General features: G+C 41.8%; 1 protein-coding gene across 1 annotated transcript; it reads right to left on the bottom strand.

Moving 5' to 3' along the window:
* Positions 1-1,302: 1,302 nt before the first annotated feature.
* Positions 1,303-3,637, bottom strand: LOC110493788 (beta-1,3-galactosyl-O-glycosyl-glycoprotein beta-1,6-N-acetylglucosaminyltransferase 3-like). The gene has a single exon (XM_021568271.2). The coding sequence runs from the start codon at positions 3,581-3,583 to the stop codon at positions 2,243-2,245; it is 1,341 nt and encodes a 446-aa protein (XP_021423946.2). The 5' UTR covers positions 3,584-3,637; the 3' UTR covers positions 1,303-2,242.
* Between the last annotated feature and the right edge of the window lie 10,579 nt (positions 3,638-14,216).

Raw genomic sequence — 14,216 nt, 5'->3', positions numbered from 1 at the left:
AATTTCAAAGTGGAATTATATTTTTGACATTTTTACTAACTATACTGAACATAAATATAAACACAACATGCATCAATTTTGTTACGTTACAGCAATCTACACACGTTTCACTCAGCAATCTACACACAATACCCCATAATGACAAAGCAAAAAAACAGAAATACCTTATTTACATAAGTACTCAGACTCTTTGCTATGAGACTCAAAATTGAGCTCAGGTGCATCCTGTTTCCATTGATAATCCTTGAGCTATTTCTACAACTTGATTGGAGTCCAACTGTGGTAAATTCAATTGATTGGACATGATTTGGAAAAGCACACACATGTCTATATAAGGTCCCACAGTTGACAGGGCAAAAACCAAGCCATGAGGTCAAAATAATTGGTAGTAGAGCTCCGAGACAGGATTGTGTAGAGGCACAGATCTGGGGAAGGTACCCAAACATTTCTGCAGCATTGAAGGTCCCCAAGAACACAGTGGGCGCCATCATTCTTAAATGGAAGAAGTTTGGAACGACCAAGACTCTTCCTAGAGCTGGCCACCTTGCCAAACTGAGCAATCAGTTCCTCTGTGGAGATAGGAGAACCTTCCAGAAGGACAACCATCTCTGCAGCACTCCATCAATCAAGCATTTATGATTGAGTGGCCAGATGGAAGCAATTCCTCAGTAAAAGGCAAATGACAGCCCGCTTGAAGTTTGCCAAAACGCACCTAAAGTCTCTCAGACCATGAGAAACAAGATTCTCTGGTCTGATGAAACTAAGATTGAACTCTTTGGCCTGAATGCCAAGCGTCACATCTGGAGGAAACCTGGCACCATCCCTACCTGTGAAGCATGGTGGTAAGCACACATTCAAGACAACGCAGGGGTGGCTTCGGGACAAGTCTCTGAATGTCCTTGAGTGGCCCAGCCAGAGCCCAGACTTGAACCCGATCGAACATCTCGGGAGAGACCTGAAAATAGCTGTGCAACAACGCTCCCCATCCAACCTGACAGAGTTTGAGAGGATCTGCAGAGAACACTGGGATAATCTGCCCAAATACAGGTGTGCCAAGCTTGTAGCGTCATACCCAAGAAGACTCAAGGCTGTAATTGCTGCCAAAGGTGCTTCAACAAAGTACTGAGGAAAGGGTTTGAATACTTATGTAAATGTGATATTTACGTTTTTATTTTTTATAAATGTGCTAACATTTATAAAATCCTGTTTTTGCTTTGTCATTATGGGGTATTGTGTGTAGATTGATAAGGAAAAGAACATGTGAATCAATTTTAGAACAAGGCTGTAACAAAATGTGGGAAAAGTCAAGGGGTCTGAATAAATCCAATTTATTCGGAATACTTTCCGAAAGCACTGTATTTTTAGCCATATCAATGCAGTTAAACAAGTTCATAAAATAATGAATTATGTTGGCTTGCACTTCCAAGACTGTTTCATATTATATATTTAGGCTATTGTAACAAGGTGTTAGGTTCTGACAAACAGAGTGAAAAACTAGTCAAAGCTCAAACCAAGTTTATTTACCCACTGGGTCAAACAGCTGAAAAGACAAACACATGTTCCCACCAGCACCATTATTTATACCCTCCTTTAGTCAGAGTCTCCTCGTTGCACCTCTAAACACAACATCTTTGCTGCTCGGCAGATGAAGTGTGTAATAAAACAGTTCCTTCTCCCTTCATCTGACCTGACCTCTGCCCACATTCCTCACTAATCCACAGCTATCCAAGCTTTTCAGTGACCGCAACCAAGTGATTGCCTTTTCTAGTGAACAATCGACAAGCAACAATGGGCATGACGTATAGAAGTAGTCAGTACAGGTGTTATCAAGCCTTTACATCAAAGTTGGCTGAAGTTGAATGGAACGTGGTATACCCTGACCAGTTATTCAGAAGAAAATCCTCTGACTGTCTAATTTCACACCGGAAATTGCTGCTGACATTGAACAGGGTTAGGGTATTTCATTCTTTTCAGACTCTCCTGTGCCAAAATTCCCAACATATTTGAACACCCCAATTATGATTTTTTTTTTTACAACCTATATTGACATTATATAGACTGTGTAAATATAGAACTGTTGTTTAGAGAGTGTATTCTAAATGCAACATGAAAATGCACATTTTTGGTATAACTTAGCAGGTGCTCTTATCCATAGCCTCTTCCAATCAGTGCGTTCAATTCCATAGGTAAAACAACCACACTTAAAAATTATACCAAAACACAAATAAAATAAAAAAGTACATTACGGTATGTGCAAACCTTTCTCATTTCGTAGCTTTTTCCAGATACTTCCAGATGAACCATATGTTGCTTTGAAACGAAGGTAGGACTCCAGACATCTAACTGCTACATCATCCACCTCTGGGTCAAACTTGTTAGCGATGAGGTGGTGGTGTTGTAGGAGCCACCGTAGATCTCCAGCCCCATAGACACACACAGCTCTCCTGGAGGCACCGGAGCAGGGTGGATATGGGGCTCCTTTCCTCACATCTCCTTCCAGGTAACTCCACTTTACCATGCGAGCGATGGCGTTCATGTCTGATTCATGGTACTTGACATGAGGAGGGTTAGACCCTGGCACTGAGGGCATGCGCTGCAGAGTGGCCCACAGGTGCTCATCAGGACTGTAGGTGTCCCTCTCCCACTCCAGCAGGGCCCGAACCTCCTGGCTGTCAAACACGTGATGGACAAAGTCCCTGGAGACCACGAAATAGGCATTTCCGGAAAACATGGGGGTGCTGATTGGAGGAGGGCTCTTCGTAACGTCTGTTCTGACTACTATGTTATTGGTTATATTGTGCTGATACTGCCACCGGTGTTTCTTATAGTCAACAGTTGTCTCAGACTCCATGCTGTTCCTCCCGTTGAGCAGTTTGAGTGACTGAACCATTTCTGCGTTGGTTTTAATGGGGAAATCTGTTCCACAGGTATTGAGCAGGTACTTCCACTGGACAGGTGACTTCAACAGGTCCTTCATACAGTTTAGATCTGCCTGCACTCGAGACCACGATGCGTAAACCACACTCTCTGTCTTACTTGCCACAAACACATTGGTAAAACAAGTCACAATAGCCTTTACTGCAGTCCTGAATTCTTCTGAGGATTTCTGGTCCACATGCACGCAATATACATTCTGAGGTGTGTACACGGCACGCAGGAGTCGCTCAAACATCTCAATCTTCTCATGGACCACCATGGAGTAGGCGATGGGGAAGTCTCTCTCCTCCACACTCAGGGGCATCATGATGAACCCTCTGCCTGTAACGTACGTTTTACAGTTTCGGGTCACGTCGTGGTAGAACGCCTCAGACAGAAGCTTGGGCTTATTCTTTGTTTTCAGAAGTCTTCTGAGCTGCTCCTTGTCGATGCCCTTCAGGTCTCCTCTGATGATGGCTGAGCAGGCAGGCAGGTCGTCTGCGTAGTCTTGTGGCAGGAGGTCAGGTGCTGGGAGTGGGCTTCTCTCAGAACAGGTTGGGCGTCTCAGAGTGTTCCAGAGGAGAAGTGAGATTAAAGCAGACATTAGGATGAGAAAGAGGTTTCTGAAGAAGCATATATGTGATAATGATGGCCTAAGAGGACCCATAACAAAATTATTTATCTAAAGAATGTATTATTAGTATTTGTGCAGACCATAGTCTGGGAGCACTTCTGTTAAATAATGAATGACACACACACTCAACTCAGTTTAAAGTGAGTAGGTAATCATTAACTTTAGTAGGCATGGCTTTATACTACCTACAAAAGCTTGAAATTAAAAGGAACTAAACTTGGAACAAATGTGGTTGAAAATGAATTACTAACCTACAATATCACACTTTTCAGCATTTCCAAGTTTTGGCATGAATTACACAATTCTAACCCACTTACCCCACACAATCAATATTGTTGGATACATACAACACTTTTGACTGGTACTGTATGTATTATTAGTATTTGTGCAGACCATAGCCTGGGAGAACTGCTGTTAAATGATTAATGTCACACACACACACACACACACACACACACACACACACACACACACACACACACACACACACACACACACACACACACACACACACACACACACACACACACACACACACACATACACACACACACACTCACACTTCACATTAAAATTAGTAGGTAATCATTCACTTTAGTAGGCATGGCTTTATACTTTAAATTAAAAGGTACCAACATTTTCAGCAGTTCCAATGAATGGCATGATGCTCCAAAGTACACAATTCTAACCAATTTACCCCACGCAACCAATATTGTTGGATATTACAATATATTTTTTTCATATAGAGTCATGAACATCTAAAACAGTTGGCCCTATGCAAGGTCATGGTTGGATGTCATCTTGGCTACCAGGACCAAATCTCCAGCTACTAATTGTAATAGTTAAACCTGTCATGAGAGTCCGGGGTTGGTTGTGGTCAATTCACTCAATTCAGGAAGTAAACTAAAAACAATGTTGGAGCGGTAGGGAAGGGTGGTAGAGAAATGGTTGGGGTCAATTACAGTAGATCAATTCAGGAAGTAAACTGAAATTCCCATCACAGCTTTCCTTATTGCTTCAATTGTGTCGTTAGAGAGGCAATAACAAGGCTTTGCTTGACGGTTGTATTGATAAATGATACAGTCAAACAACGATGTTATTTCTGCTGAAAGATTTCCTTCTGAGAAGGTGGTGGTAAAGTCCAAACCATCTGGTGGTGCACTGTAAAAAAAAAAAAATGCAGTGGCTTAGTAAATGTAATGATTTTCATGCATGTTTCTGGTTTTATTTAATTTTTGTGTTAAAAAAAGCTTGACTTTTGAAAATGTAAATTCAATTTAATATATTGCAAAACTGAATGATTATTTGCATGTAAAAACAACTTGCATAATATTTTCTCTCAACTTAAGAATGTTATGTTCTTGCAACAACTTAACATGTGGCTCCTTATTAGAGGATTGTGGGTATTTTTGTTCAATGTTTCATGCATTTTTGAAGAAAGAAAAGTAATATATTTATTATTGGTATTGGTATTATATTGGAATTATATTGGTATTAAGCCATTTGTTGTGCTATTAGGTGTAATGGATGAGGATGAATGAATATCAACACTTTTGGTGTTGCACTTCCCAGTGCACTGTGAACCCCCCCCCAAAAAAATGTCTTCATATATTTCAGGGGGTGCTGATGGTGCACCCCTACTTCCCGCGACTATGCATTCAGACCAGCCTTCCTGATTTAACTTTCATAAACTACATTAGTAGAAAGTGGACTGGTTTGACCTGTAGGCCTATGACAAACACTCTAAATAGTCAAATTAATTATCTTCCCATAGCCTTTCAAATCAAGACGTCCATTTGTTAAAGACACTCTCCAGCTATTTTTTTTCTTCCTCCATTGAAAAACGATATTCCGAGTGTATATATACAGTAAAGTAAGGGTGAAGTAAACATACTTGAGCAAAATAGTGTTTTTCAGAAGAAAAAAAATGTATTCAAGGAGTTGGTCTCTCTGATTGGTGCACTCAGATGTCATCAGCATTCCCCTTTGATTGCTGGAACAATAGAGGAGCAATAGAGGACAAAATGCCCACCCATCCACTTGTGCCATGTCATGAGGAGATCTGCACCAGCTACTGAAATGCACCTTTCGTTAAGTAAATCAGATGATAACTGAGGTGCTAGGGAGGCTGGAGTGGGTCTTTAAGAAATAGTGTAAATTCAACTTGTAAAATAGCTTGTAAAATCGAAATACTATCCCCTTTCTTCAGGTGTCCATAGGATTAATCTCTTCTAATTCTCTTTTCTGAGAGAAAACACATTTTCTTGGATCTGTGTGCTGAGGTTACCGTAGGACACACCTTAGAGAACCTCAGTCTCCATATTAAAAGTGGCCTACCAACCAAGTCTCTGTTCTCTTGTGAGAACAACCCGACCACAGCTCCATCTTTTTTCTTTCTTTTTTTTCACCTTTATTTAACCAGGTAGGCTAGTTGAGAACAAGTTCTCATTTACAACTGCGACCTGGCCAAGATAAAGCATAGCAGTGTGAACAGACAACACATGGAGTAAACAATTAACAAGTCAATAACACAGTATAAAAAAAATAAAAAAAAGAGAGTCTATATACATTGTGTGCAAAAGGCATGAGGAGGTAGGCGAATAATTACAATTTTGCAGATTAACACTGGAGTGATAAATGATCAGATGGTCATGTACAGGTAGAGATACTGGTGTGCAAAAGAGCAGAAAAGTAAATAAATATAAACAGTATGGGGATGAGGTAGGTAAATTGGGTGGGCTATTTACCGATAGACTATGTACAGCTGCAGCGATCGGTTAGCTGCTCAGATAGCAGATGTTTGAAGTTGGTGAGGGAGATAAAAGTCTCCAACTTCAGCGATCTCTTGACTCCAAAGTCCAAGCCACTTACCGTGCTGGAACTGCTGACCAGCGCAAGGCCACAGTCCTCTGGGAGTCAATCCTGTGTGCTGACCCCAGTAACCCCTCTGAGATCAAGATGATCCTGAGGAAGTTTGGTTGTCTAGGCTTAACTCAGAAGGTTGTGTCGTGTCCTGAGCTGACCCAGCAGGCCCTGCAGCATCCAGATCTGTCACTGTGCTGTGAAGCATGTGGAGGCCTGTGCCAATGCCAGTCAGGTGTCCGGGTACCTTTCCTGGAAGCAGGTATAGTCTCGATCAGGAACTGAGCCAGTCCAAGAGACCTAAACTGAAGCAGCAGCGACAGAGGAAGAAGCCAGTCAGCACTTCAGATAAGAAGTCTGGCAACATTTGGAGCAAGAGAGCAGCAAGCTGGTGTAAAGCAGAAGACATCAGCTCTCACAAATGCCAGAAAGAGAAGGGAGCATTGACACTGATATTGCGCTCTCATCAGAGTTTGGGGTCAATTCCATTTCAATTCTGTCAATTGAGGAAGTAAACAGAGTTTTATTAGTTTTATTAGTCATATGTATATGATATACATCATATATACTGTCCAACGAAATGCTTACTTGCAGGTTCCTTCACGACAATGCAACAGTAAGAAATAATGAAATATAAGAATATGAACATAAAGTAAATGGCTCTGCAGACACAAACTTAAACACATGGCTCATGAGGATTACATCATCTTTCTTTTGGGGGGGGGGGGGGGGGTGGTAATTAGTATAACATCTGTCCGTTTTGTACTTTGATTCCACAATTTATATGTGAGTTACATTTAAGCATTTGCCATGAGAGAAAGGAGAACTGCACATCAAACTGGCCAGGCCTGTAAAGGAATAAAATAGGGTGGTGGTACAATATTACCACTGAGTTTAGTGACTGTGTAACAATACAAATGGCTTTCAAAAACAAACTAAATATAACAGAAAAGAGATGATGAAATGTTCCTCATCAATTCAAATGGGCATTATACACCTCTTTGACCATGGCATTCATTTCTTCTTCATCTACTTCCTGGAACTGAACCTTTTTGGAAACAGTGGAAAAATCTGAAAACAAATCATTCCATGAACAGAAGAAAATAAATACAAAAACTCAACCATAGCATTTTGATAGAAAAAGACAAACAATAATCTATGTTACAGATGGAAATTATCGTGGATAGCAAGCCAAAATAAACTCAAGTGATCTTTCACATGGATTTAGGAACAACCAGAACCATATACTTGTATTCATCTAAATATATTTGGGAACAACCATCTATTGTCTTCTTAAAGATGGTTGGATGAGGGCTCTTCATATAACGCCCATTCTGACCAGTGTTGTGGGTCACCCTGTGGTGGTACGGCGTCGGGTGCGATACCGTACTTGCCATCCAAATACACCTCTGCTGCTTTCAATTAGGATCTCAGCCATCACTGCATCATTGCCTGCATCCGCTATGGGTCCGCGATCAAACAACCACCCCTCATCACTGTCAAACGTTCCCTAAAACTCTTCTGCGAGCAGGCCTTTCTTTTTTTTTACTCCCTTTTTCTCCCCAATTTCGTGGTATCCAATTGCTTAGTAGCTACTATCTTGTCTCATCGCTACAACTCCCGTACGGGCTCGGGAGAGACAAAGGTTGAAGGTCATGCGTCCTCCGATACACAACCCAACCAAGCGCGCATCCAACCCGGAAGCCAGCCGCACCAATGTGTCGGAGGAAACACCGTGCACCTGGCAACCTTGGTTGGCACGCACTGGGCCCGGCCCGCCACAGAAGTCGCTGGTGCGCTATGAGACAAGGATATCCCTACCGGCCAAGCCCTCCCCAACCCGGACGACGCTAGGCCAATTGTGCGTCGCCCCACGGACCTCCCGGTCGCGGCCGGTTACGACAGAGCCTGGGCGAGAACCCAGAGTCCCTGGTGGCACAGCTGGTGCTGCAGTACAGCGCCCTTAACCACGGAGCAGGCCTTTCTAACCGACTTGGCCCGGGTATCCTGGAAGGATATTGACCTCATCCCATCAGTAGAGGATGCCTGGTCGTTCTTTAAAAGTAATTTCCTCACCATCATAAATAAGCATGCCCCTTTCAAAAAATGTAGAACTAAGAACAGATATAGCCCTTGGTTCACTCCAGACCTGACTGCCCTCGACCAGCACAAAAACATCCTGTGGCGGATTGCACTGGCATCGAGCAGTCCCAGCGATATGCAACTGTTCAGGGAAGTCAGGAACCAATACCTGCAATCAATCAAAAAAGCAAAGGCTAGCTTTTTCAAACAGAAATTTGCATCCTGTAGCTCTAACTCCAAAAGGTTTTGGGACTGTCACGACTCCTACAGGTAGCTCCCCTTCCTGTTCGGGTGGAGCTCGGCGGTCGTCGTCACCGGCCTACTAGCTGCCACGGATCCTTTTTTTCCCCTTGTCTGTTTATTAGTTACACCTGTGTTTAGTTAGGTTAATTGGTTGGGCTTTATTAACCAGCCCGCCTGCTGGGTGTGCGCGATTATTTTCTGTGTACTATTGTGCACGCCTGTAAGTCACGGTTATCCGTGTATGTGTGGCTTTTCTGGACTGTTTAGTTCCCCGTGTTTTGGGGAATTTGTTTGGGTGGCGTCGTTTTCACCGTTGTGGTGAATTAAAAAGTATTCGTTACCCTGAACTCTCTGTTTCCTGCGCCTGACTTCTTCCTCCACTACACCCCGGGCATTACAGGGACACTGTAAAGTTCAAGGAGAACAAGAAGAGCACCATCTCCCAGCTGCCCACTGCACTGAGGCTAGGTAACATGGTCACCACGATAAATCCATGATACTCGAACATTTCAACAAGCATCTCTCTACGGCTGGCCATGTTTTCCTCCTGGCTACCCCAACCCCGGCCAACAGCTCTGCACCCCCTGCAGCTACTTGAATGAGCTTCCCCAGCTTCTCCTTCACCCAAATCCAGTTAGCAGATGTTCTGAAAGAGCTGTAAAACCTGTACCCGTACAAATCAGCTGGGCTAGACAATCTGGACACTCTCTTTCTAAAATTATCTGCCGCCATTGTTGCAACCCCTATTACCAGTCTGTTCAACCTCTCTTTTGTATCGTCCGAGATCCCTAAAGATTGGAAAGCTGTCGCAGTCATCCCCCTCTTCAAAGGGGGTGACACTCTAGACCCAAACTGTTACAGACCTATATCCATCTTGCCCTGCCTTTCTAAAGTCTTTGAAAGCCAAGTTAATTAACAGATCATTGGCCATTTTGAATCCCACCGTACCTTCTCCGCTATGCAATCCGGTTTCCGAGCTGGTCACAGGTGCACCTCAGCCATGCTCAAGGTACTTAACGATATCATAACCGCCATCGATAAAAGACAGTACTGTACAGCCATCTTCATCGACCTGGCCAAGGCTTTCGACTCTGTCAATCACCGTATTCCTATCGGCAGACTCAATTGCCTTGGTTTCTCAAATGACTGCCTCGCCTGGTTCACCAACTGCTTCGCAGATAGAGTTCAGTGTGTCAAATCGGAGGGCCTGTTGTCCGGACCTCTGGGAGTCTCTATGGGGGTACCACAGGGTTCAATTCTCGGGCCGACTCTTTTCTCTGTATATATCAACGATGTCGCTCTTGCTGCGGGTGATTCCCTGATCCACCTCTATGCAGACGACACCATTCTGTATACATCTGGCTCTTCTTTGGACACTGTGTTAACCTCCAAATGAGCTTCAATGCCATACAACACTGCTTCCGTGGCCTCCAACTGCTCTTAAACGCTAGTAAAACCAAATACGTGATTTTCAACAGTTCGCTGCCTGCACCCGCCCGCTCGAATAGTATCACTACTCTGGACGGTTCTGGCTTAGAATATGTGGACAACTACAAATACCTAGGTGTCTGGCTAGACTGTAAACTCTCCTTCCAGACTCATATTAAACATTTCCAATCCAAAATCAAATCCAGAATCAGCTTTCTATTTCGCAACAATGCCTCCTTCAGTCACGCCGCCAAACTTACCCTAGTAAAACTGACTATCCTACTGATCCTCGACTTTGGCGATATCATCTACAAAATAGCTTCCAACACTCTACTTAGCAATTTGGATGCAGTCTATCACAGTACCATCCGTTTTGTTACCAAAGCCCCTTATACCACCCATCACTGCGACCTGAATGCTCTTATCGGCTGGCACTCGCTACATATTCGTCGCCAGACCCACTGGTTCCAGGTCATCTATAAGTCTATGCTAGGTAAAGCTCAGCCTTATCTCAGCTCACTGATCACGATAACAACACCCACCCGTAGCACTCACTCCAGCAGGTATATTTCACTGGTCATCCCCAAAGCCAACACCTCTTTGGCTGGCTTTCCTTCCAGTTCTCTGCTGCCAGTGACTGGAATGAATTGCAAAAATCACTGAAGCTGGAGACTTATATTTCCCTCACTAACTTTAAACATCAGCTATCTGAGCAGCTAACCGATCGCTGCAGCTGTACATATTCCATCTGTAAATAGCCCACCCAATCTACCTACCTCATCCCCATATTGTTTTTATGTACTTTTCTGCTCTTTTGCACACCAGTATCTCTACTTGCACATCATCATCTGCTCATCTATCGCTCCAGTGTTAATCTGCTAAAATGTAATTACTTGCTACTATGGCCTATTTATTGCCTTACCTCCTCACGTCATTTGCACACACTGTATATAGACTTTCCTTTTTTATATTGTGTTATTGACTGTATGTTTTGTTTATTCCATGTGTAACTCTGTGTTGTTGTTTGTGTCACACTGCTTTGCTTTATCTTGGCCAGGTCGCAGTTGTAAATGAGAACTTGTTCTCAACTAGTTTACCTGGTTAAATAAAGGTGAAATAAAAAAATAAAAAATAAAATAAAAAACTTCATCACAGAGCCACAGGATCAGGAAGTTAGACCAATAACCCATCGGGAACAGAACAGAACAAACAACACAACAATACACTCCTTCACATATCACTCCATACACTCCTACACATCCCTCAATGTGTGTAAACTTCAATGCAAAACCTCAGAGGACTGTTCCCTCCCCCATTTTGACACATAACTCCCCATGTGAGTAATGTGTATAAAAAAAACACTACTACTGGCCAAAAATAAAATTAAATAAAGTTAAATAACAAAATTGAATTAAAATCACTACTCTTAAGAACTCCATAAAGAAAAATAATTGTACCCATACGGTCATAGGAAACATTTCATACATGTTGTATCCCAGGTATCCAGTACATTCCTTTATCAAAATAATTCACACTTTTAATTAAAACTCAGAAAATAAAAACTTCTGAAAATTCCATGTGCGTGCCCCTTTAAGATACCGTGGCACTAAAACAAATGGAAAACTCGATAAACCCAAAGGAAATGGAGCAAACATGTCAAACATAGTATTTTAAAAACACCAACAAATAGTCTTAACAAGTGTGTTGTGTTTGGGTGTTTGCAAAACTTAAGGAAAAAAATAACAAAAAATGTCCAGGCCTTATTTCATTTGGTAGTTTACGGCCTTAATCTCACTCACTCTCCCCAAGATTGTATCTCCGGGAAACATTTCAAAGAGAGACAATGAAACCCCCAATTTCCCAGAAAAAACACAAAACGTTTCGTCGGCATTCACTATACTACACCGATTCAGCAAGCTAACATTTTTAACTACAAACAAAACCTGATAATAATGATCCACTGTACTCCCTAAAATCATTAATCGTTCAATTTAAACTTCCTCAATGTTTATATGTGCTTAATTTAACATGCGCTACCCTTAGATACAATTATCCTGGTATCGTTACTAGACCAATGTCCAGCTAATATGTGATAGCTGTTTCACCTTAGATTGTTCCTGTTACCCCTCTAAATGTAATATTTTTTTTTCTCTGTCGCAAATGTAGTACATTTCTCAGCGTAAAGAATCAGTGATATTTAATCCCAGGCATTCAATAAAAAGTTGTTTGAGACGTGTTCTCCTGTTAACATACATACTGTAGGGGACTTCCATCAGTCCCGGAAGAAAGAATCCTACACAAAACACATCAGATAAGAAAGTTTTTCATTAAGTGAAATCGACATCTAAAATAAACAATAAACCCCTTTCCAGTATTCTAATCATTTCAACCTGTTCCATAAAGTTAGTGTCACGGGATTCTTCCTGGGAAGGAGAGGCGTACCAAAACGCAGCGTGGTTATTTTGATACGTCTTTAATAAAGATGAAAATAGAACAATGCACAAAACAAGAACCGTGAAAAACTGAAAACAGCCCTATCTGGTGCAACAAACACAAAGACAGGAACAATCACCCACAAAACCGGCTACCTAAATATGGCTTCCAATCAGAGACAATGACTAACACCTGCCTCTGATTGAGAACCATATCAGGCCCAAACACAGAAACAGACAAACAGGACATCCAACACAGAATGCCCACTCAGATCACACCCTGACCAAACAAAACATAGAACATACAAAGCAAACTATGGTCAGGGTGTGACAGTTAGTAAAAATATAAACCTTTTGTTTAACAAATCCAGAACCTTTAAAAAGTAGGTGCTGTCTCATCATCGTAATTGTTAAAACTAACTGTTTCCCACTCTTAGCTACGATGTGGGAGTGTCCCAAAGATCAATACTGTTCAGCTTGTACATTAATGATCTTCCTTCTGTCTGTACTGGGTCTGAAGTTCCAATATATGCAGATGATACAGTGATATATGCATGCAAAGAGAAAACAACAAGCTACAGAAGAATTCACTACAGTAATGGTCCAGATGACAAAGTGGTTGAGGGACTCATGTTATCATCTCGATGTAAAACAAAACAGTCTGCATGTTCCTCACAAAGAGGACAACTGATGCCACTGAGCCAGATGTCTATGTGTCAGGGGAAAAGCTCCAGGTGGTATTTGATTTGAAGTACCACGGCATCATACTTGATTCCAACCTTTCTTTTAAAAAGCAAATAAAAAAGGTAACTCACATAACCAAATTCAACCTAGCTAATTTCCAAAACACATGAAATTGTTTGACAACAGAGGTAACAAAACGGTACTTCAAATCTATGATAGTCCCCCACTTAACATACTACTTGACTAGTTGGGCCCAAGCTTGCTCTACAACAACATTAAAACCCATTCAGTCTGTCTGCAAACAGGCTCTCAAAGTGCTTGATAGGAAGCCCAATAGCTATCATCACTGTTACATTCTCAGAAAGCATGAGCTCCTGAGTTGGAAAAATCTTGTGCAATACACTGACGCCTGTCTTGTATTCAAGATTCTAAATGGCCAGGCTCCCCCTCCACTCAGTACTTTTCTTAAACAGAAAACCCAAATCTATGGCAGCAGATCTACTTTTAATGTCCGGACATTGTTCCACGTAATGGAAACAGATTATAATAGTAGAATACATTAACTTCCTGCTCAAATTCACTGGTGTTACCTAAACAACAAAACCAAGCAACAATAATCAGAAACTATTACAAAACGTTTCCCGATTCAACTATTCAGACCTGAATCCTTTACAGCCAGATATAGCCTAGCGATCACAACTAACTCTCCTATTCTTACCAGTAGGAAAAAAAGTATACCCCATACTCAAACAACGTTCTGCGCTTACCCCTATCGTAAGATTAAAAACAAACTCTACAACTTTCTCTTCTCTTTCGGCTTCACATTTATGAAAGGTCCAAGACTTTAAAAATAACATGTAATGCACCAAATTCAAAAAATACATCAGTCAATCCATAAGAATAAAAAAAAATGCTTTCGGTGGGCACAGCTCTAT

The sequence above is a fragment of the Oncorhynchus mykiss genome, chromosome 17, assembly GCF_013265735.2.
Source record: "Oncorhynchus mykiss isolate Arlee chromosome 17, USDA_OmykA_1.1, whole genome shotgun sequence".
Classification (NCBI taxonomy): domain Eukaryota; kingdom Metazoa; phylum Chordata; class Actinopteri; order Salmoniformes; family Salmonidae; genus Oncorhynchus; species Oncorhynchus mykiss.
The sequence above is the reverse complement of the archived record's forward strand: the minus strand, read 5'-3'. Positions and strand labels throughout refer to the sequence as shown.